The sequence below is a fragment of the Sturnira hondurensis genome, unplaced genomic scaffold (genome assembly GCF_014824575.4).
Source record: "Sturnira hondurensis isolate 20B ecotype Veracruz unplaced genomic scaffold, ASM1482457v3 Scaffold0021765, whole genome shotgun sequence".
Classification (NCBI taxonomy): Eukaryota; Metazoa; Chordata; class Mammalia; order Chiroptera; family Phyllostomidae; genus Sturnira; species Sturnira hondurensis.
Window position 1 is genome coordinate 1877120 of NW_028094396.1, and position 25423 is coordinate 1902542.

General features: G+C 40.2%; 1 protein-coding gene across 3 annotated transcripts in view; it reads left to right on the forward strand.

The window, feature by feature from the left end:
* Positions 1-25423, forward strand: part of DRC9 (dynein regulatory complex subunit 9) — an 80827-nt gene that overhangs the window by 16934 nt on the left and 38470 nt on the right. For 2 of the 3 annotated variants that reach the window (XM_037033667.1, XM_037033664.1), the window contains 2 exons: positions 8691-8926; positions 12089-12217. In XM_037033667.1, coding sequence (XP_036889562.1) covers positions 8691-8926; positions 12089-12217 — 365 coding nt within the window. The remainder of the gene's footprint in view (positions 1-8690; positions 8927-12088; positions 12218-25423) is intronic. The other variant, XM_037033666.1, reaches the window with a different exon arrangement.

Consider the following 25423-nt stretch of genomic DNA (forward strand, 5'->3'; position numbering starts at 1 on the left):
GCTTAAGTCTTTTATCCACCTTGAATTTATTTTAGTGTATGGTGTAAGTTGGTGCTCAAGTTTCATTTTTTTTGCATGTAGCTGTCCAGTTCTCCCAACACCATTTGTTGAAGAGGCTATTACTACTCCATTTTATGTTGGTGCCCCCTTTGTCGAATATTAATTGACTGTAGAGATTTGGGTTTATTTCTGGCCGCTCGGTTCTATTCCATTGGTCTATGTGCCTGTTTTGATTACAGTGGCCTTGTAATACACTTTGATATCAGGTATTGTGATCCCTCTGACTTTGTTCATCTTTCTCAAAATTGCAGCTGCTATTCGGGGTCATTTATGGTTCCATATCAATTTTTGAAGTGTTTGTTCTATGTCTGTGAAATATCCCATTGGTACTTTAATAGGTATTGTATTGAATCTGTAAATTGCTTTGAGTAGTAGTATGGACATTTTCATGATGTTAATTCTTCCAATCCACGAACACGGTGTATGTTTCCATTTGTTTGTGTCTTCCTTGATTTCTCTCTCCAGTGTTGTGTGGCTTTCTGCATACAAGTCTTTTACATCCTTGGTTAAGTTTATTCCTAGGTGTTTTATTTTTCTTTTTGCTATATTGAACAGGATTTTTTTCTTGATTTCTGCTTCTGCTTTTTCATTGTTGGTATACAAAAATGCCTTTGATTTCTGGATACTGACTTTGTATCCTGCTGTTTTGCCAAATTCGTTTGTTAGGTTGAGTAGCTTTTGAGTAGAGTTTATAGGATTTTCCTTGTACACTATCATGTCATCTGCAAACAGTGACAGTTTTGTTTCCTCCTTTCCAATTTGGATGCCTTTTATTTCCTCTTGTCTGATCGCTGTGGCTAAAACTTCCAATACTATATTGAATAGAAGTGGTGAAAGTGGAAAGCCTTGTCTTGTTCCTGATTTTAGTGGAAAAGATTTTAGTTTTTGCCCACTGAGTATGATGGTGGCTGTAGGTCTCTCATTTATAGCCTTTATTATATTGAGGAATGTTCCTTCTATTCCCACTTTGCTGAGTGTTTTTATCATAAATGGGTGTTGTACCTAATCAAAAGCTTTTTCTGCATCTATTGATATGATCATGTGATTTTTGTCTTTGCTTTTGTTTATATGATGTATTACATTTACTGATTTGCGAATATTGAACCATCCTGGCATCCCTGGGATGAATCCCACTTGGTCATGGTGAATGATCTTTTTAATGTATTGTTGGATACAGTTTGCCAATATTTTGTTGAGGATTTTAGAGTCTATGTTGATCAGCGATATTGGCCTGAAGTTTTCTTTCTTTGTTGTATCTTTATCTGGTTTTAGAATTAGGATGATGCTGGCTTCATAAAAAGAGTTTGGGAGTCTTCCATCATTTTGGATTTTTTGGAATAATCTGTGAAGAGTGGGAGTTAGCTCTTCTTTAAATGCTTTGTAGAATTCTCCTGTGAAACCATTTGGTCTAGTGCTTTTGTGCTTTGGGAGATTTTTGATTACTGCTTCAATTTCATTTGCTATTATTGGTCTATTTAGGTTTTCTGCTGCTTCTTCATTGAGTTTTGGGAGATTATATTTTTCTAGAAATTTGTCCATTTCACCTAAGTTTTCAAATTTCTTGGCATACAGTTCTTCATAGTAATTTCTTAAAATCCTTTCTATTTCTGTGAGGTCAGTTGTAATCTCTTCTCTTTCATTTCTGACTGTGTTTATTTGGGTTCTCTCTTTTTTTTTTTTTGATGAGCCTACTTAAAGGCTTGTCTATTTTGTTTATCTTTTCAAAAAACCAGCTCCTGGATTCATTGATTTTTAGAATTGTGCTTTTAGTCTCTGTGACATTTAATTCTGCTCTGATCTTGGTTATTTCCTTCCTTCTACTTGCTCTGGGCTGTCTTTGTTGTTGTTCCTCAAGTTCTTGTAGGCGTAGGGTTACGTTGTTTGTTTGAAATGTTTCTATCTTTTTTAGGTAGGCCTGTATTGCTATGAACTTCCCTCTCAGGACTGCCTTCTCTGTGTCCGATAAGTTTTGGGTTGGCGTGAGTTCATTTTCATTTTTTTCCAGAAACTTTTAAATTTCTTCCCTAATTTCATTCTTGACCCATTTATTGTTTAATAGCATGCTATTCAGTATCCATGATTTTTGAATGTTTTGGTTCTTTTCTCTTGGGGTTGGTTTCCAGTTTCAGTCCCTTGTGATTGGTGAAAATGCTTGGGATAATTTCAATTTTCTAAAATTTGTTGAGGCTTGTTTTGTGACATATCATGTGGTCTATTTTTGAAAATGTTCCATGCGCATTTGAAAAGTATGTATTTAGCTTCTTTGGGATGAAGGGCTCTATATATATCAGTTAAGTCCATTTCATCTAGGATGTTCAGTTCCACAATATCTTTGTTGATATTTTGTTTGGAAGATCTGTCCATTTTTGACAGTGGGGTGTTAAAATCCCCTACTATAATTGTGTTGCTCTCAATATCTTTCTTGAAGCCCTCTAAGATTTTCTTTATATATTTGGGTGCTCCTATGTTGGGTGCATATATATTTACAATGTTTATGTCTCCTTGGTGGATTCTTCCCTTGAGTATTATGAAGTGACCTTCTGGGTCTCTTTTTATGGCCCTTTTTTTGAAGTCTATTTTGTCTGATATGAGTATTGCTATCCCGGCTTTTTTTCCAGGCTGTTTGCTTGGAAAATTTGTTTCCAGCCCCTCACTTTTAGCCTGTGTTGGTCTTTTGTCCTGAGGTGGGTCTCTTTTAGGCAGCAAATGTGTGGGTCATGCTTTCTTATCCATTCAGCTATTCTATGTCTTTTGATTAGAGCATTTAATCCATTTACATTTAGGGTTATTATTGATAGGTACTTATTCATTGTTACTTTTATACCTATGCTTCTCACCGTCTCTCTCTTTTTCTTCTTTTCCTTAAAGCAGGCCTTTTACTATTTCTTGCAGAGCTGGTTTGGTGGAGGCGTATTCTTTTAAACTTCTTTAGTCTTGGAAGCTCTTTATTTGGCCTTCTATCTTGATTGAGAGCCTTGCTGGGTAAAGTAGCCTTGGTTGAAGGCCTCTGGTTCTCATTACTTCAAATATTTCTTGCCATTCTCTTCTTGCTTGGAGTGTTTCCATTGAGAAGTCAGCAGCTAACCTTATTGGGGCTCCCTTTTATGTTACTTCCTTTTTCTCCCTTGCTGCCTTTAAGATTCTCTCTTTGTCTTGGAATTTTGCCATTTTAATGATGATGTGTCTTGAAGTAGGCCTCTTTGGGTTCCTCTTGATTGGGACTCTCTGTGAGTCCTGGATTTGTGTGAATTTTTCTCTCATCAAATTAGGGAAATTTTCCATCATTACTCTTTCAAACAGATTTTCTATTCCTTGCTCTTCTTCTCCTGGTATCCCTATTCGGATTCCTTCTGGTATCCCTATTATTCGGATATTATTACATTTCATATTGTCTTGCATTTCTCTTAATCCCTCTTCATTCTTTCTGAGCCTCTTTTCCTTTTCTTGCTCTTTCTGTGAGTTTTTTTCTACTTTGTCCTCCAACACACTGATCTGATCTTCTGCCTCATCGATCCTGCTTTTGATTCCTTCTACTGTGTTCTTTAGCTCCGAAATTGTATTCTTCATTTCCTCTTGGCCCTCGCTGATAGTTTCTATTTCCTTTTTCATGTTGATATTGGTTGCAGTGAGTTCATTGTAGCTCCCTTGTAGTTTCTGGTAGCTCATTTTGGGCTCTTTGAACTTCCTGATAAGCAGTGCTTTGAATTCAATATCTGATAGCTGACTTGCCTCTATTTCATCTAGCATTCTTTCTGAGTTTTCCTCCTTTCTTTTTTTTAAAATATATTTTATTGATTATACCATTACAGTTGTTCTATTCCCCCCCTTCATTCCCCTCCACCCGCACACTCCCTCCCCCACCATTCTCCCCCCCTTAGTTTATAACCACGTGTCTCAAGTTCTTTAGATTCTATATTTCCCCCACTATTCTTGCCCTCCCCCCTATCTATTTTCTACCTACCCTCTATGCTGTTTTCTGTGCCTTCTCTCCCCTTCTCCCACTCCCTCTTCCCTGTTGCTAACCCTCCATGTGTTCTTCATTTCTATGGTTCCACTCCTGATCTAGCTGTCCTCTTGGTTTGCTTTTGTTTTAGGTGTGTTTGGTAATAACTGTGTGTTTGCTGTCCTTTCACTGTTAATATTTTTCATCTTCTTTTTCTTATATAAGTCCCTTTAGCATTTCATATAATAAGGGCTTGGTGATGATGAACTCCTTGAACTTGACCTTGTCTGAGAAGCACTTTATCTGTCCTTCCATTCTAAATGAAAGTTTTGCTGGATAAAGCAATCTTGGCTGTAGGTCTTTGGATTTCATGACTTGGAATACTTCTTTCCAGCCCCTTCTTGCCTGTAAGGTCTCTTTTGAGAAATCCGCTGACAGTCTGATGGGTACTCCTTTGTAGGTGACTGTCCCCTTATCCCTTGCTGCTTCTAGGATTCTCTCCTTCATTTTAGTCTTGGCTAATGTAATTATGATGTGCCTTGGTGTGTTCCTTCTTGGGTCCAACTTCTTTGGGACTCTCTGAGCTTCCTGGATTTCCTGGAAGTCTATTTCCTTTGCCAGACTGGGGAAGTTCTCCTTTATTATTTGTTCAAATAAGTTTTCCACTCGTGGCTGTTTCTTTCCCCCTTCTGGTACCCCTATAATCCGGATGTTGGAACGTTTAAAGATGTCCTGGAGGTTCCTAAGCCTCTCCTCATTTTTTTGAATTCTCATTTCTTCATTCCTTTCTGGTTGGATGTTTCGTTCTTCCTTCTGGTCCATTCCATTGATTTGAGTCCCAGTTTCCTTTCCATTGCTATTGGTTTCCTGGACATCTCCCTTCATTTCAATTAGTTTAGCCTTCATATGTTCCTCTAATTTGTGACTATAATCAAGCAATTCTGTGAGCATCCTGATAAACAGTGTCTTGAATTGTGCTTCTGAGAGACTGGCAATTTCTCGGTCCCTGAGAGTTATTGGCTCTGGGACTTTGAGTTCTTCTTGCACCATCTTTTGGGCTTTTCGTGCCTGTTATGAAGCAGGATCCGATCCCTAGGCGTTCATGAGAGCAGGGCAGCTCAGTTGCTGGGTTGTGACAATGTATGTGGGGGCGGGGTCAACGAGGAACTATGCCATCCCGTCTGCCACCTCCTGCCGCGGCCCGCACAGGTGCTGCAGCTGCCACCATCACCAGGCCCACGTTTCGTTCCACTGTACGTGAGTGTGCCACCGCCGTCAGCCCTCGCCCCCTGGGGCCTGCGTGGTCCGTCTCACTGTGCGCGAATGTGTGACCACGGTCAGTCTGCCCCACACCCCGACTGGTTCTGGGCTGCCTGAGCGCCTAGGTCGGGAGATCTGTCCTGCCTGACCCTGCTCCGCTGCTCGCTCCGCCCCTCTTACCATCCCCGTTGAACGGTTCGTCGTTGTGGGACTTCTGTATAATTCAATTTTCCGGTCTTTGGCTGTGTCTTTGTTCTCCAAACCTTTGTTGTATTCAAACTTGATCGTGGGAGAAGGCACAGTGGTTCCACCTATGCCTCCATCTTGGCGGAAGTCTTCTTCCTCCTTTCTTTTCATTGGGGTTGTTTCTTTGTGATCCCATTGTTCTTGAGACTCCTCTGGTTAGCTTCAGCTTCTTAAATTGATTTGTTCTGGCTTCCTGGGTTTATGGTGTGAACTTCTGTGATATAATATCTGTGAGACTCAGTGGTCTAGTCTCCTTGATTTCCTCAGCTCGCTGGTCTTGGGCTGTCCTTTACGTTGGCTCTGAGTTTGTCTTTGGGTTTTTGTTGTTTCTGGTTTTTTTGTGTGTGTGGATCCTTCCCACCAGCTGATGAAGTGATGGTCCCTCTGTCCACTACCTGTTTTAAATTGCTGTGCTGGTGAGGGCAGGTTGCGTTGAAGCTAGTTCTTCTACGTGTACAGGTTTTGACGATTCTCTCTTGCTCTTGTTCAGTTGTTTGCCCTGGGTAGTTTCTCTGCTGTTTAGTTGTATTTCCAGATAGGTCTTGGGTTGTGGTTTGTGTGGTTTCTGTTCCCTCCTTCACCTTCCTCTGTTGTTATCTGTTGGTGGTTCCTTTGTTGTTGGTTTTCCTCTTCCTTTGGGTATCCAGGTGTTCACCACTTTCACCTACTCTGTTTGTGTGTGTGTGATCAGTTGGAGTGGGAGGCAAACTGGTTTATGACAGCAGGAGCGTATTCTGTGATATTTACAGTAGCAGCCGGTAGAGAAGGGATAGGGGATCCACTGACTATGTACAGCAATAACTGTAATCTTCAACACAACTAGCCACTTTTTAGAAAGGATGGAAGGAAGATAAGTCTCTTATTGGGGATGGAAGGTTTGTGATTTGGATCTAGAAAGGAGTGAGGTTGAGGAAGGTCAGATTCTGAGGTAAGGTACTAATAAAGGATGGTAACTAGGTGTAGTGTGAGAGAGAATAGAGTTAACCACTACAGTATTATAGTTCAGGCAACAATGAAGTGGGCTAAGATCTGGGGGGCGGGTGTTGTGTAGTCTTTACAATAGTATGTAACAGCTATTATTTACAATAATATTAGAGCAACAATCGTGTGACAGAATCTGATATACCAAGATTGGAAAGTATTGGACCTTCAGTAGTGTGCTAACTGGGCAAGGGGAAGTAAAGGACAGTAAATTAGCAATACACTATGATTAAGGGGACAGAGGAAACCTGTCAAGTGATACAATATTATCCAGTCAAGGTAAAGAAGACTATGCAGAAAGAGGAGGAATACAGAGATACTATTAAAATAAAAGATGTAAAAATAATGACAAAATAATTAAAGAGCTACAAATATGCAGGAACTTGTTGTTTTTCTGGTATGGCAAAGTGAATTTTGTCTCTCTGTCTCTACTGTTGGGATGCCCCTGTTTGAGTCTAACTCTGGTCTTTTTGCCATTCCACGTCTTTTGTCTCACTTCTGGGGGAGGGTTCAAAAGAAAAAGCAGCAGATGGGAGGGAAAAGAGGTAGGTTTGGAAAGAAAGGAAGAAGGAATAAAACAAGAAAGATGAAGAGAGGGTAAAAGTATTGCAAGATAAAACAATAATAAAGAAATAAAAGATTATTTTTAAAAAACACGCCCCCCCCCAAAAAAAACCTCTTGTTGGTTTCCAGCTGATCAAACATTTTCTGCTGGTCAAACTGGCTGCAGCAGTCTGAGAGGTGATTAGTGTGGCCTTCCTCCCTTCTCAGTGAACTCAGCCCGTCTCACCAGTGCCCTCCCAAGATCCAGACTGGCACCCCTCCCCAGCGCCCCACTGAGAGCAGATTTTCCTCAGTATTTACAGTCCTGGTCTAGGGTGTGGGTGCCCTCCTGGCCAGGCTTCCCTGGTCTCGAAGGCTTGGGTTCGAACCTTTCCCAGTGCTATGGTGGAATACACGGGTTGACTCAGTTCTCCCCTGGCGACCACGGGTGATCAGAGCTCTCTGGTGTGCTTCCTAATGCCCATTCCTCTCTCTGACACTCCAAGCAAACCGATCTCTCCTGGCGTTTTTCAGTCTGCGCCTGGCCAGGTAGGGAGGTAGCTGATGACTGGCTCTCTCCCAAAGACCTTGCTGCCAGCCTTTGGCTCCCTGAGTCCGAGGCAGAGCTGGCAGACCTGGCCCAGGCCCAGTGCAACAGGTAACGCACGGGTGTCTCTGAATTCTCCCAGGCTGGTCAGCACAGACTGATTCCATGGGTGATCAGAGCTCTTTGGTTTGCTTCCTAATGCCCACTCCTCTTTGACTCTCCAAGCAAACAGATCTCTCCTGGCATTTTTCAATCTGCTCCTGGCTGGGTAGGGAGGGGGTTGGTGACTGGCTCTCTCCCAGGATCCTTGCTGCCGGCCCTCAGCTCCCACAGACCAAGGTGGACCACCCGGGCCTTGGTGTGGCCCAGTGGAGGGCCTGCAGCCTCTGCACTTTTCCCTCCTACCTTGTTGACCTGCAGTCTCTTCTCCTCAACCTCTGGTCATTCAGTGTCTGCTATACTTTCTGGAGTCCTACCTTCCTATATGCTGGGTCCCTTGTTGGCTATCTGCTGCGTTCCTCTGCAGATCAGCCCGGTTTTTCTCCAGCGCGTGGGGGAAGCGAAATCCTTTGTCCTACTCCACCGCCATCTCCTCTCCTCTCCTAACTTCATTCTTTATATTTCAAATTCATATGTGTTCAATGGATTTTTAAGTCTCTACTATACCCTAGGCATTGATCTAAATAATTGAGTTATAAAGATGACCAGTTATTTAATATCTAATCTTATACCAAAAATAATTTAAGGTGAACCAATACTCTAAGACACTTTTGCTTTGGCAGTAGAATTTATAATCTAATGGAGATATTTATACAAGTAATTACAATATGGTAAGTGGTTTCTAATAGATTTTATAAAGAATCTTACCTTTGGTTATAGTCTGAAAGTTTACCAGGTGATAAGTTGGGAATATTTTCTGAAGTCAGGAAGATACAAACAGCAGCACATGTGGTTTGGTGTGGCTGAAGAAAAGGGTAATTCTCTTCTGGTATAGAGTACAAGTGGAAGAAAATGAGGTTGAAAGGTGTGGGGAGAGACCCTCTTATAGCTTTGGGGTTTTTTTAACTCTTTAAAAGCTATCTTACATAGAACATCATTGATTATTTTTAGAAGAAAAACAATGAAATGAATTTAGAAGAAAAAAGTTTGGAAAAACCTTCATTGGTCTCAGGAACCTCAAAAATAACCAGTGCATTCTCACCTAAAGAAGAACCCAAGCTGCCAGAAATCAGACAAGGAGGCCAATTTGCCAGCGGATTTAACAAAACGCAAGATTTTGTCCTCCAAAAACCTACAAAGCAGACCATAACTACTACAGAGACACTGAAGAAAATTCAAATTGACAGGTAAGAAAGGAGAACATATTTGGAATTGTAACAGTATATTTTTAGATGGATAAAGAGTGGGTGGGTGCAAGGGTGGCTGGCTGTTCTCTTCTCTTATAGATTCGCCCTTACATCCAAAGTGGCTGCTGATGTTACCGTTAGGTAACCACTGCATAGAGGAAGTGTGATACAATTGAAAGTAAGGGAGCAAGTATTGAGAGAATAGTAGCAACTTTGCAATATTATTGTGGCACAAATTGGTAGCTATTGTGATGCTTTACCCATAAATTTCAAGTAGACAAATTTCAAGCTATGTTTTAATCCTGATTTTTTAAAATGTTTATACTATTACAGTTGTCTCAGTTTCCCTCCTTGTCCCCCTCCCCACATTCCGACAGTCATGCCCCACACCGTTGTTCATGTCCAAGGGTCATGTATATATGTTCTTGGTCTAATCCCTTCACCTTCTTTCAACCAGTCCCCACCTTCCCTCTCCCCTCTTATAGCTGCCAAGTCTGTTCCATATTTCTGTGCCTCTGATTCTATTTATTAGTTTATTTTGTTCATTAGATTCCAGTTTTATGTGTGATCATGTGGTATTTGTCTTTCATTGACTGGCTTATTTCAGTTATAATCCTGATGGATTTTTAAACAGTCTTGTCCTGACTGGAGTGGCTGGGCTCAATGGGTTGGGCGTCATCCTACAAAATGAAACATCACCAAGTCTGGACCAGTTCCCCGATGGTGGCCTGAGGGAGGCAACCGATAACCAGTCTGTTTCGCTCTGCTCTCTTTACCTCTCTGTAAAAATGAATAGATAAAATATTTAAAAAGAAGGCAGTCTAAATTTCCACTGTCTCATTCATTTTGTTGTGTTGTTGTCAGCTGACTTGCTAACAAAAATTCTGTTAAGTTTAAAAGAGGGTATAACATATGATAAGGATTTTTGGTAAATGAGAGCTTATAGTAATTACCTAGGGCCACTAGGCAAACCCAGCCTGTAGTCAGTTTTTGAAAATAAATTGTATTGGAATTTATAATTGCCCATTTGTTTACGTATTGTGTATTGTTGTTTTCATACTACAACAGCAGAGGTGAGTAGTTGCAAGAGAGAATTTATGGCCTTCAAAGCCAAAAATATATACTGTTTGTCCCATTACAGAAAGTGTTTGTAGACCTCTGCAGTAGAAAGAAGATAAATGTCTCTTGTTAAAATCAGTCTGGGCCGTATTTACTGATATGACAGAAAGGTGTACTGCTTTATAAACTGCCTGATCTAGTTAATGGCCTTTTCATTCTTAGTGTGCGGCTCATAGATGTTCAGTTTCTTGATTTTAATATACTTAATTATTAAGAAAAAATTATTGAATTTTGAATGAGTTGTTACTTATAAATTACGATGTAACATAGTAAGTGTAATTCTTGCTGACTCTATATCAGAACATTAAATAGCAGTTTTAAAGTTTTGCACTTAAGCCCTAGATGCTGTGGCTCAGTGGATTGCATGCTGGCCTGTGAACCAAAGGGTTGCCGGTTTGATTCCCAGTCAGGGAACATGCCTGGGTTGTGGGCCAGGTCCCCAGTAGGGGGCGTGCAACAGGCAACTACACATTGATGTTTCTCTTTTTTTTCCTTCCCTTCCCCTCTTTCTAAAAATACAAATAAATAAAATCTTTTAAAAAAAGACTGTGCAGAGGTTTGCCTCAAAATTGAAATCAAATAGATAAAAAATAATTTTAAAAAATTATGACCTATTTCAAAAATGATGAAAAATATAAAGAATAAAATAATGAATATATATCAATGTAACCACCAAATCTTAACATTATGATTGCTTGTGCTTCCTTTTGGGTTAGCCAAACGATCCATATGGCTTTTCCCATAAAATAAAAAGCATATTTTTCATTTTCACCAATAACTTTATTGATTTGGATATTTTGAGTGTATAGGCTATCTCCCATGTGATATAACATTGACTGTTCTCAATTAATGTCTCAGTTTGATTGCTATCAACTTCAACTGGTCTACCTGACCATGACTGCCATCTAGCAAGAACTCCCCAACACGAGACTTGGCAAACCACTTTTGATATGTTTGCTTAGTTATAGCAACTTTTCTTACACTGCACAAATCTTTCTTTGTGTTTCAGTTGTATTTTTACCTTTCGTGAAATAATAAAGCATAACATGCTAAAATGTGATATATTTTCTTTCACCTTCAATATTAAAATGTCTATACAAAAATTTACCAGTTTTGATGTTATTTTTAAATGTGTGCTGGTATGACAGTTGTCAGAATACAATCTAACAAAATTATTTCAAATGAAGTTAAAGACAACTAAGCACTGTTAAAGCCATCTTATGGAAAAAAACAAATGAACTTTTTGGCTAACCCAATATTTTTATTTTTTTTAAAGATTTTATTTATTTACTTTTAGAGAGATGGGAAGAGAAGGAGAAAGAGAGGGAGAGAAACATCAATATGTGAGAGATACATCCATTGGTTGCTTCTCACATGCCCCCAGCTGGGGACCTGGCCCATTACTCAGGCATGTGCCCTGACTGGAATTTGAACAGGCAACCTTTCAGTTCACAGACTGCCATTCAATCCACTGAGCCACACCAGTCAGGGCCCAATATTTTTTTAATAAAATAACTTCAGATACAATTGAAACCTCTGGTCCCTGTCCCCTTATTCTTCCCCCAAAGATAAACTCTTCAGAATTATTCTTTTGCAAATTCTGACACTTTTCTTAGGTATGTATGTGTATTAGTTAAACAATACCTATAGTTTTACATGTTTTTAAATGTTGTGTGTGTATATATATATATAATCATACTGTATATTCAGTGTTTGTCAGTCCTTGGTATGTAGACTTTTTTGGGTTAAGAAAGTTGTCTTTTATTTCTAGTATTTTAAGAGCTTTTTGTTTACAAATCAGTGTGTTGAATTTTGCCAAATGCTTTTTCTACAATTATTACAAAGATCATATGGCTTTTCTCCTTTTGCCTGTACTAGTGTGATGAATTCTGTCATAGATTTTCTGATCCTAAACTATTCTGGTGTTCCAGAAATAATTCCGACTTGTTATTTCTTCTGGTTCTTCACTTGTCTGACTTCTGTAGCTCTTTGTGAATGTAGGGAAATACGTGTATCATTCACTTATCTTTTTTCTCCTCACAGGCAGTTTCTCAGTGATGTGATTACAGATACCATGCAGGAGTTGCAAAATTCAGGCACTTTCACCAATCTCCTGAAGTCTTTAAGTGAAGAGAGGGAAAACAAAACGCATTTCTACGATATCATTGCCAGGTCAGAGTAATATTAGGTTTATTTTCTTTGTTGTGTTTTAAAGTGTTATAAAACTCTTACCAGAAATCCTTGATTTCTAAATCAAATAAAATTTGTGCTTCCCAGGGAAGATAACTAGAAGTTAGAAATGCAGGCTATATTCCTAGTTCTGTTCGGACAATAATTCAGATTTCTAGGCATCAGTGATTGGTATGTACAATATATCAAGAATATCCCACAGTAATCTTTCATTTCTTCTTTTTTTAATTTAATCTTCATTGTATTTTTTCCATTACCATTTAGACCTTTGTACCACCCTTCCCCCAGCAATCACTAAACTGTTGCCCATGTCTATACTCTTTTTTCCCTTTTGCTCAATTGTTCCACCTCTCACCATCCCTTCCCTTAGCTGTCATCCTGTTTCCCTTCTGTGAGTCTGTCTTTGTTTTGCTTGTTAGATCAATTTGTTCATTAGATTCGACCTATGAGTGAAATCGTATGGTATTTGTCTTTCTCTGACTGGCTAATTGCACTCAGCATAATGTTCTCCAGGTCCACCCATGCTGTTGTAAAGGGTAACATTCTATTCTTTTTTATAGCTGAATAGAATTCCATTGTGTAAATGTCCCCTAGTTGTTTTATCCACTTGTCTATTGATAGACACTTGGGCTGCTTCCATTTCTTGGCAATTGTAAATAACGCTGCAGTGAACACAGAGGTGCTTATGTTCTTTCAAATTAGTGTTTTGGGTTCTTTCAGATACATTCCCACAAGTGGGATCACTAGACCAAAAGGAAGATCCATTTGTAATTTTTAAAAAGATTTTATTTATTTCTAGAGAAAAGAGAAGAGAGGGAGAAAGAGAGGGAGAGAAACATCCATGTGTGGTTGTTTATTCAGCGTCCTCAACTGGAGGCCTGGCCTGCAACCCAGGCATGTGCCCTGACTGAGAATCAAACGGGCAACCCTTTGGTTCACAGGCCAGCATGCAATCCACTGAGCTACACCAGCCGGGGCCATTTTTAATTTTTTGAGATATCTTCATATGGCTTTCCACAGTGGCTGCACCAATCTGCATTCCCACCAGCAGTTGCAAAAGCATTCCTCTTTCTCCACGTCCTCACCAGCACTTGTGGATTTGTTGATGATAGCCATTCTGACAGGCATGAAATGGTATCTCATTGTGGTTTTAATTTGCATTACTCTGGGGATTAGTGATGTTGAACATCTTTTTATATGTCTCTTGGCCCTCTGTATGCCCTCTTTGGAGAAGTGACTATACAGTTCCTTTGCCCATTTTTGGTTGGATTGTTTTTTTTGGTGTTGAGTTTTGTAAGTACTTTATAAATTTTGGATATTAACCCCTTATCAGATGTATTGACAAATATGTTCTTCCATTCTGTGGGTGGTCTTTTTATTTTGTTGATCATTTCCTTTGTTGTGCAAACATTTTTAGATTGATGTAGTCCCATTTATTTATTTTTTCTTTTGTTTCCCTTGCCTGTGAAGATATATCCCATAAAAATTGCTATGAGCAATGTCCAGGATTTTGCTGCTTATGTTTTTTTCTATTATTCTTATGGTTTCAGGTTTAACATTTAAATCTTTGATCCATTTTGAATTTATTCTTTTTTTGAATCGTTGTTCAAGTACAGTTTTCTGCCATTTACCCACATCCCAGCCCACCCCTCTGAATTTATTCTTGTGTGGTGTAACAAGGTGGTCTAGTTTAATTTTTCTGCACATGTCTGTCCAATTTTTCCAACACCATTGACTGAATAAACTCTCTTTAGCCCATTGTATGTATTTGCTTCCTCTGTCAAATATTAATTGACCATAAAGGTTTATTTCTGGGTTCTCTATTCTGTTTCATTGATGTGGATCCTGGCCTGCAGGATCTGTGGGTCTGTGTGTTGTGGTTTCAAGACAGATACACACAGAGACTACAGAAATTCTGTGGAGAAAAAGGGATGGCATGGCCACTCTCTGAGAGAGACAGAGAGAGAGAGACAGAGAGACAGAGAGACTGAGACCTGGCCCCTGCTTGAATAAGCTTTTATTGTTTTTCTGGGTACATTACACGGAGGGTAGTCCTCATTTACTATGCACAGGTTCACTGCAGGGGACTACCTTTTACAGATAACAAAGGAAAGAATGCTACTAATTACTTGAAAGAGAAGGATGTTGCAGACCAAGGACAAAAGTGGTTGAACCAGTCACACTCCATATGTGGGAGGTTTAGCACAGACTTTAGGAAGTTACAGTAAGCCCTTGCTGCCTCAATTCAGGGTGAGGGAGTTTTAGCAGAAGTAAGTCTCATAGCAGCGTAGGTACAATGCAGGCCTGATTTTCCACAGGAAAACTTCTCTGTGGGCGTGGTCTTGTGTGCCACTCTCTCCACACTGATTTTCCACATGGAGGCTGAGCTACATTTCCACGCCATGTGAAATGGTTCCCTATATTCCATTGGTCTATGTGTCTGTGTTTATGCCAGTACCATACTGTTTTGATAACTATAGTCTTATAGTGTAGTTTCATATTAGGTAGCATGATTCTTCCAACTGTGTTCTTCTCTCTCAAGGTCAGTGTTGCTATGCAGGGCCTTTTGTGGTTTTATATAAATTTTTGGAATATTCTAGTTCTGTGAAATATGTCATTAAAATCTTGATAGGAATTATGTTGAATCTATAGATTGCTTTGGGTAGTACGAACATTTTAATAATGTGAATTCTTCCTATCCATGAACACAGCATGTGCTTCCACTTATTTGTATCTTCTTCAATTTCTTTCTTTCGTGTCTTATAATTTTCCATGTACAGGTCTTTTACTTCCTTGGTTAGGTTTATTCCTAGGTATTTTAATCTTTTTGGAGCAATTGTGAATGGCATTATTTTCTTAATTTCCTTTTATGTTAGTTCATTATTGGCATGTAAATATGCAGCTGATTTCTGGATATTAATTTTGTATCCTACTACTTTGCTGAATTCATTGATCCGTTCTAGTAGTTTCTTGGTGGAATCTTTGTAGTTATCTGTGTATAGTATTCATGTCACCTGCAAATAAAGACAGTTTTACTTCCTCCTTTCCATTTGGATGCCTTTCGTTTCTTCTTCTTGTCTGATTGCTGTGGCTAGGACTTCCAGGACTGTGTTGATTAAGTGAGGTGAAAGCAGATATCCGTGTCTTATTCCCGATCTTAAGGGGGAATGCTTGTAGTTTCTGCCCATTGAGTATGATGCTGGCAGTGGGTTTGTCATATATGGCCTTCATATGTTTACATATGTTCACATATGTTCTTTCTATTCCCACCTTGCTGAGAGTTTTTACCATAAATGGGTGCTGGATTTTATCAAAAGCTTTGTCTGCATCTATTGATATGACCATGTGTTTTATTGTCCTTTTTGTTTATGTGCTGAATCACATTTATTGATTTGCAAATGCTATACCAACTTTGTATTTCTGGAACAAATCCCACTTGATCATGGTGTATGATCTTTTCAGTGCATTTCTGTATTTGGTTTGCTAACATTTTGTTGAGGATTTTAGCATTTATGTCCATCAGCAATATTGTACTACAATTTTCTTTCTTTATAGTATCTTTACCTGAGTTTGGAATTAGGATAATGTTGACCTTCTAAAATGAGTTTGGGAGCCTTCTCTCCTCTTGAATTTTATGAAATAGTTTGAGAAGGAGAAGTGTTAGTTCTTGGAATGTTTGCTAAAATTCACCTGTGAAGCCATCTGGTCCAGGGCTTTTATTTGTTAGGAGTTTTTTGTTACTGCTTCAATTTATTTAGGTATAATCTGTCTGTTCAGATTTTCTGAATCTTCCTGATTTATTTTGGGACAATTGTAAGTCTAGGAATTTATCCATTTTGTCCAGATGTGCAGTTTGTTGGCATATAATTGTTTATACTATTTTCTTACAATCCTTTGTGTTTCTTTAATGTCAGTTGTTATTTCTTCTCTTTCATATCTGATTTTATTAATTTGGGTACTTTTTCTTTTTTTTCTTGATGAGACTAGTTAAAGGTTTGTCAATCTTGTTTATCTTTTCAAAGAACCAGTTCTCAGATTCATTGATTTTTCTATTTTTTCTTAGGGCAACTCTATTTCATTTATTTCTCCTCTGATCTTTATTATTTCCTTTCTCTTACTAACTTTTGGTATTATTTGTTGTTTTTTTCAAGTTCCTTTAAGTGTGAAGTTAGATTATTTAGTTAAACTTTTTACTGTTTTTTGAGATAGGCCTGTAATGCTATGAATTTTCCTCTTAGGATTTCACTCCCAGTGTCCCACTGATTTTGGGTTATTTCTTTTGATTTCTTCCTTGATCTTGTTTTACTGTTTAATAACATGTTATTTAGATTCCATGTCTTTGTGTGCTTCTCAGTGTCCTTCTTGTGATTAATTCTCAGTTTCATAGCATTATGGACATAGAATTTGCTTGATATGATTTCAGTCTTCGTAAATTTATTGGGAGTTGTTTTGTGTCCCAACATGTGGTCTATCCTAGAAAATGTTCCATGTACACTTGGAAAGTATGTATATTTTGCTGCTTTGGGGTGAAATGCTCTGAAGATATCAATTAAATCCATTTAATTTAGTGTATGGTTTAAGGTTGCTGTCTCCTTGTTGATTTTCTGCCTAAAAGATGTATCCATTGAAGTCCATGGGGTGTTAAAATCCGCAACTAGGACTTCCAGCCAAGATGGAGGCATAGGTGGAAACACTGTGCCTCCTCGCACAACCAGGTTTAAAGACAACAAAGATTTAGTAACAAAAACACAACCAAAACAGACAGAAAATTGAACTGTACAGAAGTCTGACAGCAATGAACCATTCAGCCAGACTGGTAAGAGGGGCGGAGTCAGCGGCTGGCTGAGTAGGGTTGCACAGGAAAAAGTGGCTGGACCTACCCAGGCACACAGGCAGAGGTTTGCAGATCCCAGGCATGGGGTGGCAACGGGCAGACCCAGTGAGGGCGTAAGGTGGCTGGGTGACTACGGTCACACATTCACACTCAGATAAACCAGGTGAAGGAGCAAGCAGTGAGACAGACTGCACAGGCTAGGGCCCCAGCGACAGGAATTAAAGCCTGAAAGCACCAAATGGAAAAACTTTTCGGGTTGAGGTGCTGGAAGAAGCTCCCGGGCTCACAGAGAGTTTTGTTGGAGAGGCCCACACACCCCAGAGCCAGCACCAGGGGGCCCCAGTTTGCTTGCGGGAAGCAGCAGAGGGGACTAAAATCCCAGAGAGAGCAGAGCAAATGCCATTGCCCCTCTCTGACCCTGCCTCCACATACAGCATCACAACCCAGCAACTGGGTCGCCCCACCCTGGTGAACACCTAAGACTTCACTCCTCATAAATAACAGGCACAAACAGACTGAAACATTATGGCTCAAGAAGAAGAACAGCCCAAAGCCCCAGAGCCAATACTTTTAAGCAACCAAGGGATAGCCAACCTATCAGATGCACAGTTCAAAATACTGGTGATCAGGATGCTCACAGAATCGGTTGGATTTGGCCACAAATTAGATGAACAAATGAAGGCTATGCTAAGTGAAATGAAGGGAAGTGCATGGGAAACCAATAGTGATGGGAAGGAATCTGGGAATCAAATCAATGGAGTGGACCAGCAGGAAAAAAAAAATGACCAAACAGAAAAGAATGAAGAAACAAGAATTCAAAAAAATGAAGAGAGGCTTAGGAACCTCCAGGACATCTGCAGCAAGTGGAAAAATTATTTGAACAAATAATAAAGAATCTTCCCCAATCTGGTGAAGGAAATAGATTTCCAGGAAATCCAGGAAGCTCAGAGAGTCCCAAAGAAGTTGGACCCAAGAAGGAACACACCCAGGCACCTCATAATTACATTATCCAAGATTAAAATGAAGGAGAGAATCCTAGAAGCAGCAAGAGATAAGGGGACAGTCACCTACAAAGGAGTTCCCGTCAAACTGTCAGCTGATTTCTCAAAAGAGACCTTACAGGCAAGAAGGGGTTGGAAAGAAGTCTTCCAAGTCAGGAAATCCAAAGACCTACATCTAAGATTGCTCTATCCAGCAAAGTTTTCATTTAGAATGGAAGGACAGATAAAGTGCTTTTCAGATAAGATCAAGTTAAAGGAGTTCATTATCACCAAGCCCTTATTATATGACATGTTAAAGGGACTTATCTAAGAAAAAGAAGATGAAAAATATGAACAGTGAACGGACAACAAACTCACAGTTACTAACCACCACACCTAAAACAAAAGCAAAGCAAGAGGACAGCTAGATCAGGAGCGGAACCATAGAAATGGACAAGGAGGGTTAGCAACGGGAATGGGAGGAGGAGAAGGGGGGAGAAGGTACAGAGAATAAATAGCATAGACAGTAGGTAGAAAATAGGGGGAAGGGCAAGAATAGTATGGGAAATATAGAATCTAAATAACTAAATGATAATTCTTGATAATCTAAATGATAGCCTTGCTCGGTAAAGTAGCCTTCATTGTAGGTCCTTGCTTTTCATCACCTTGAATATATCACATCACTCCCTTGTGGCCTGAAATGTTTTTGTGGAGTAATCAGATGCCAATCTAATTGGTGCTCCCTTGTAGGTTACTACCTGCTCTTCTTTTGGGGCTTTTAGGATTCTCTCCTTATCTTTAAGCCTTATCATTTTAATAATATATGTCTTGGTGTAGCCTCTTAGGGTCCAACCTGTTTGGGATTCTGTGCTTCCTGGACTGGTGTGACTTTTTCCTTTGCCAGAATAGGGAAGTTTTTGGTCATTATTTCTTCAAATAGGTTCTTGATCCCTTGCTCACTCTGATATTCCCATGATATGGATGTTGTTATGATATTCATGATATTCATGTTGTCCCAAATGTTTCTTAACTCTCCTTACTTTTTACAATTCTTACTTCTTTTTGCTGCTCTGCTTGAGTGTTTTTTTCTACCTTGTCTTCTAAAACATTGATTCAATCTTCGGCTTCATCTAATCTATTCATTCCTTCCAGTGTATAATTTCAGATATTGAATTTTTTATTTCTGACTCATTCATTTTTATGGTTTCTATGTCTTTTTTCATGCTTTTGAGTATCCATATAATCACTACCTTAAACTCTCTATCTGATAAATTGCTTACTTCCATTTCTTCTGGAGAATTCTCTTGTTCTTTCATTTGGTGTCTGTTTCTTTGTCTTCCCATTTTGGCTGCTTCTCTGTATTTTTCAAATTAGTCATTAAACTAATCAGCTGTTAAACTAATATTTTAATGTAATCAAACTGTAATCTGTAGCCCAGCTTAAGCACCACAGGGTAGGGCAGAGTGATTCCTGTGGGCGGAGCTATTGCTTTCCCTCAGGTTGATGCCACTTGGAGGGGAGTGCTCTGCCTGAGGAGAATGGCTCCCGCAGTATGGGGGTGACTCAACACAGGGATCCTGGCAGCTTTTCCTTCAATTCTCTCCCTGGAGCCACCAATCCCAGGTTTCCTCAAGAGTCTCTAGTTTACTCTGTCCTCCCTCTGCCAGGGCTCATGGTAAGTGGCTACAAAGGAAATTTTTTGTGTTGGCCCTTTAAGAGGCTCTCTGCCTCCCTAGCCATTTCTCTTTGGCAAACAGAAACCCTGCTGCTCTTCAGAGCTAAGTGTTATCTGGGTTCCTTTCTGACTCTGTTGCTGTAGGCTGGGGAGGCCAGCTTGGGGTTCACAAGGACAACCCTCAGCCACTGACATATTCTTTCTGGACTTCAGCTGCCACTTGTGGGGGCCCAGTCAGGCCTCTCATGCCTCCTCCACCCTCCCAACCAGTAATGTTGTGGTGAAGTGGTTTCTTCAGTCTGCTCATGGTTATAAGTCTTCTCTCCAGCTAAGGTTCAGTTGGTTATTCTGGATGATTTCTCTACAATTAAGTTGTAATTGCAGATTGGTCCTGGGAGGAGGTTAGTGTAGCTTCTATTTACTCCTCTGCTTTCTGGCATCCCTTAAGTAATCTTTCTTAAGACTAAGTTCACTGAAAATTTCTGAATAGTAACAATGATAATAAGAAACATGCTGATGGAAGTTTTCCTTGCCTGAGCCTTTCAACTAATTCTAAAGATTTTCATGCTTTACAAAATTGAACACAATCAAAATGTGTTGGGACCAAGATAAAATTTCTTTATGTGAACCCTGAGGGCTCAGAATGAGAAAATGTTGATTTTTATCTCCATAGGTAGAATTACTTTTCCTTGAATTTATTACTCTTCCTGTATACCTTAGTATTGATAATAAATTCTGTACTAGAATTATTATGAAGATTCAGTTTATTTACACATGTAAATCTTTTTGGGTAATTCCTGGTACATAGTAAGTAGTGCCTAGTAAAAATAATAGCTATTATTGAAAACATATTTATTGTTGGCAAGGAATCAATAAAATGAGCAGTTTTGTACATTGCTGGTGGGAGAAAATTTTTCACTTTTTGAAAAATGATTTATTTATGAAAGTGAAAATATATATACCTAATTTTAATTTTATATTTAATAGTACAAATGTACTATTCCATAATTAACTTAATCATTCTCTGAACTTTTTTTCCAAATGTTTGCTATAGCAAATAATGTGTCTGAGTACATCTTTGTATATAAATATCCATCAGTGTATGTCTCAATCTATCATTCCCTGACCAGAGGAGGTTGAGTCACTATATGTGGCATTATAGAATCAAAAAGTCTATAGTTCAATGAGTAATATTATGCAACTGTTAAAATTGATATTGCTTACAGGCCTTGGCTGGGCAGTTAAGTTGATTACAGCATCATCCCAATACACCCACGTTGTGGGTTTGATCCTTGGTCAGGGCATATACAAAATCAACCAATGGACTTCCAGCCAAGATGGAGGTGTAGGTAGAAATGCTTTGCTTTCTTGTGCAACCAAAAAAAGGATAAAAAACAATTTAAAAACAAAAAGCAATGAGGACTGCCAGAAAATTGAACTGCACTGAAGTCTGACAACCAAGGAGTTAAAGAAATATTCACCCAATACTTCTGGCCAAGATCGAGGTATAGGTAGACACACTGTGCCTCCTTCCACAATCAAAAGAAAGACAACAATAATTTAAAAACAAAAAACAACCAGAACTGGCAGGAACTTTATGGAAGTCTGACAACCAAGGAGTTAAAGACACAGTCATCCAGACTGGTAGGAGGGGCGGAGAACACAACTGGGTGGAGAGGACTTGAAGCAAGGTGGTAGCTGGAGGACTAGGGAACACAAGCTGACAGCTGGCAGACCCAGCCAGGCCGTGGATTGTGGAATTGGGCGTGCAAAGCTGAAGTGGCCGGCAAGGCAGCGGCTGGTGGACTGGGCGGTCCCACATTCACATGCAGATAAACCTAGCAAAACAAAGGGGGAGCAGATGGACAGCACAACCCGGGTTCCCTGCTCAAAGAAATAAACCCTCAAATGACTGATTGAAAACACCTGTGGGGAGACCCACAGGGTCCTAGACATACACAAACCTAGCCACACAGGAATCAGCACCAGAAGGGCCCAATTTGCTTGTGGGAAGTGACTGATATCCAGCAGAGGGCTGAGCAAGCACCATTGTTCCCTCTCAGACCCTTTCCCACACACAGCGTCACAATCCTGCATAGTAGTAGGTTGACCCACCCTGATGAACACCTAAGGCTCCATCCATCACTACCTAACAGGGGCACCAAGACAAAAAAAAATGGCCCAAACGAAAGAACAGATTAAAGCTTCGGAAAAAATAACATGTAAGCGACGAAGAGATAGCCAAACTATCAGAGGCACAGTTCAAAATACTGGTGATCAGGATGCTCACAGAATTGGTTGAATTGGGTCACAAATTAGAGGAACAAATGAAGGCTATGCTAAGTGAAATAAAGAAAAATGTACAGAGAACCAATAGTGATGGGAAGGAAACTGGAACTCAAATCAATGGAATGGACCAGAAGGAAGAAGGAAACATCCAATCAGAAAAGAATGAAGAGGACTTCCGCCAAGATGGAGGCATAGGTGGAAACACTGTGCCTTCTCCCACAACGAAGTTTGGATACAACAGAAGTTTTGGAGAACTAAGACACACCCAGAGACCAGAAAACCGAATTATACGGAAGTCTGACAGCTATGAACCGTTCAACATGGACCGTAAGAGAGGCAGAGCCAGCAGTGGAGCAGGGTCGGGAAGGACAGACCTAGGAGTGCAGGCAGCCCGGACCTAGTCGGGGTGCAGGGCAGACTGACCAAGGTCGCACATTCGTGCACAGTGAGACGGACCATGCAGGCCCCAGGGGGCGAACCCAGTGGTGGAGGGCTGACAGCGGTGGCACACTCTCGTGCAGTGGAGCGGGGCGCGTAGCCCTGGTGACGGTGGTGGCTGCGGTGCTGGTGGGGGTCGCGGAGGCGGGCGCCGGAGGGAAGCCATTGTCCCTCTTTGACCCCGCCCCCACATACAGTGTCACAACCCAGCGACTGAGTTGCCCTGCTCTGGTGAACACCTAGGGCTCCGATCCTGATATGTAACTGGCACAAACAGTTCAAAAGATGTCTCAAGAAGAACTCAAAGTCCCAGAGCCAATAACTAAGCAACCAACAGATTGCCAGCCTCTCAGAAGCCCAATTTAAAACACTATTTATCAGGATGCTCACAGAATTGGTAGAGTACAGTCACAAATTAGAGGATCTTAGTCACAAATTAGAGGAACATATGAAGGCTAAACTAATTGAAATGAAGGGAGATGTCCAGGAAACCAATAGCGATGGAAAGGAAACTGGGACTCAAATCAATGGAATGGACCAGAAGGAAGAACAAAACATCCCACCAGAAAGGAATGAAGAAATGAGAATTCAAAAAAATGAGGAGAGGCTTAGGAACCTCCAGGACATCTTTAAACGTTCCAACATCCGGATTATAGGGGTACCAGAAGGGGGAAAGAAACAGCCACGAGTGGAAAACTTATTTGAACAAATAATAAAGGAGAACTTCCCCAGTCTGGCAAAGGAAATAGACTTCCAGGAAATCCAGGAAGCTCAGAGAGTCCCAAAGAAGTTGGACCCAAGAAGGAACACACCAAGGCACATCATAATTACATTAGCCAAGACTAAAATGAAGGAGAGAATCCTAGAAGCAGCAAGGGATAAGGGGACAGTCACCTACAAAGGAGTACCCATCAGACTGTCAGCGGATTTCTCAAAAGAGACCTTACAGGCAAGAAGGGGCTGGAAAGAAGTATTCCAAGTCATGAAATCCAAAGACCTACAGCCAAGATTGCTTTATCCAGCAAAACTTTCATTTAGAATGGAAGGACAGATAAAGTGCTTCTCAGATAAGGTCAAGTTCAAGGAGTTCATCATCACCAAGCCCTTATTATATGAAATGCTAAAGGGACTTATATAAGAAAAAGAAGATGAAAAATATGAACAGTGAAAGGACAGCAAACACACAGTTATTAACAACCACACCTAAAACAAAAGCAAACCAAGAGGACAGCTAGATCAGGAGTGGAACCATAGAAATGAAGAACACATGGAGGGTTAGAAACAGGGGGGTGGGAGGAGGAGAAGGGGGGAGAAGGCACAGAAAATAGCATAGATGGTAGGTAGAAAATAGATAGGGGGGAGGGCGAGAATAGTGGGGGAAATATAGAATCTAAAGAAGTTGAGACACGTGGTTATAAACTAAGGGGGGAGAATGGTGGGGGAGGGAGTGTGCGGGTGGAGGGGAATGAAGGGGGAATAGAACAACTGTAATGGTATAATCAATAAACTATATTTAAAAAAAAAGAATGTGAGTCAGGCAGGGAAAAAAAGTTATTCTGACACTTGTTAAAATGGTAAGGATGACTTTGTTCAGAACTACTTTAACAGGTGTCAAAACTATCACAATAGGGGAGAGAGATCAGGCTCACCTTCAAATTCAGCAAAGGCAGCTGGGGATTACAGCAGTGAGGGATTTAGTGGATGGAAAACTACTAAAGGGAAACATAAGGGTAGAGGATTCTTGCTAAACTAATTAACAAAGTTCTTGCTGAGGTAGGCCAAGGGCTTAGACATCAAGGGTGGGAAATGAGGTATTCAATCAAATATCCAGGGTGATCAGATATCAACAGTGGGGGATACTGTCTCAAGTGACTTTGCAGGATTCTTTGCTAAGACCGGGTTACACAGGCCCAGCAAGGATGTAGGGGTGAGGGAGCACCCTTATATACAGAAGGCTCCTCTATACAGAGCCTTCTTTTCTATTAGACCTTGACCTTCCCCACATGCCCCCACTACTCATCCAAGAGAAGTTTCATAAATAGAGGCCTGAGGGAAGAGGGATGGAGAGTGAGTAGAAATGAGTATAGGATTTCTTTTGGTGGCTGATGAAAATGTTCTGGAATTAAATAGTGATGACGGTTGCACAACTGTGAATAAACCAAAACAACTAAAGTGTACTGTTTAAAAGGATGATTTGCATGGTATTAGTTGTATGACCGAACTAATCAGGATCCCCTGATATTTTTGTTACAGCAGCCCACCTAAGACAGTTGTTTCGTTTTTTCTTTATGTCATTTTATTTTGTTTGTTTTAAACTTAAGTAATGGGATTGCTAGAGATAAACAGAATTCTCTTTCTGAGAGCAAACAGAAACAATAACATAAAGTAATAAAGTTCTCATTCAAACAGCACTGAGTTTGAATCCTGCTGTGCCATTCACTGTTTGCATGATCATGGCGAGTGTGATAGGTCTGTGTCTGCTGACACAGATGAGATTAGAAACACCTGTGTGACAGAACGTGGAAAGGAGACTTCACACCCAATGCTGGACTGTCCCCAAATGCAGGAGAGGGAAAGTTGTGCTCAGCAGTGTAAGAATGGTTCAGCAAGGTCATCAGGAAGCCCCTGGGCCAAAGTAAACCATCAGAAAAATGGTCTCAGAAGGAGCCTGCCTTAGTATTCCTGCCACACTCAAGAACTGGCTGGGTGCAGTCAGTGGGATGTGAGGCCTTAGGACACACACAGTAATGGATTTCAGAGCCTTGAGCTAAAACCCTTGTTTGTTTATACTCCCTGTAGTGGAAGGATCATGAGGCACATTCTCCACCACAGCAAATTACCTCAGCTCTCTATTTTCCTCATTTGTGAAATAGGGATAGTGATAGAGATTACCTCATAAGGTTATCATGAGGTAAGAATATGTGAAGTGCTCAGAATAGAAGTGATTCTTTATTTCCTCTTCTTCTTTTTTT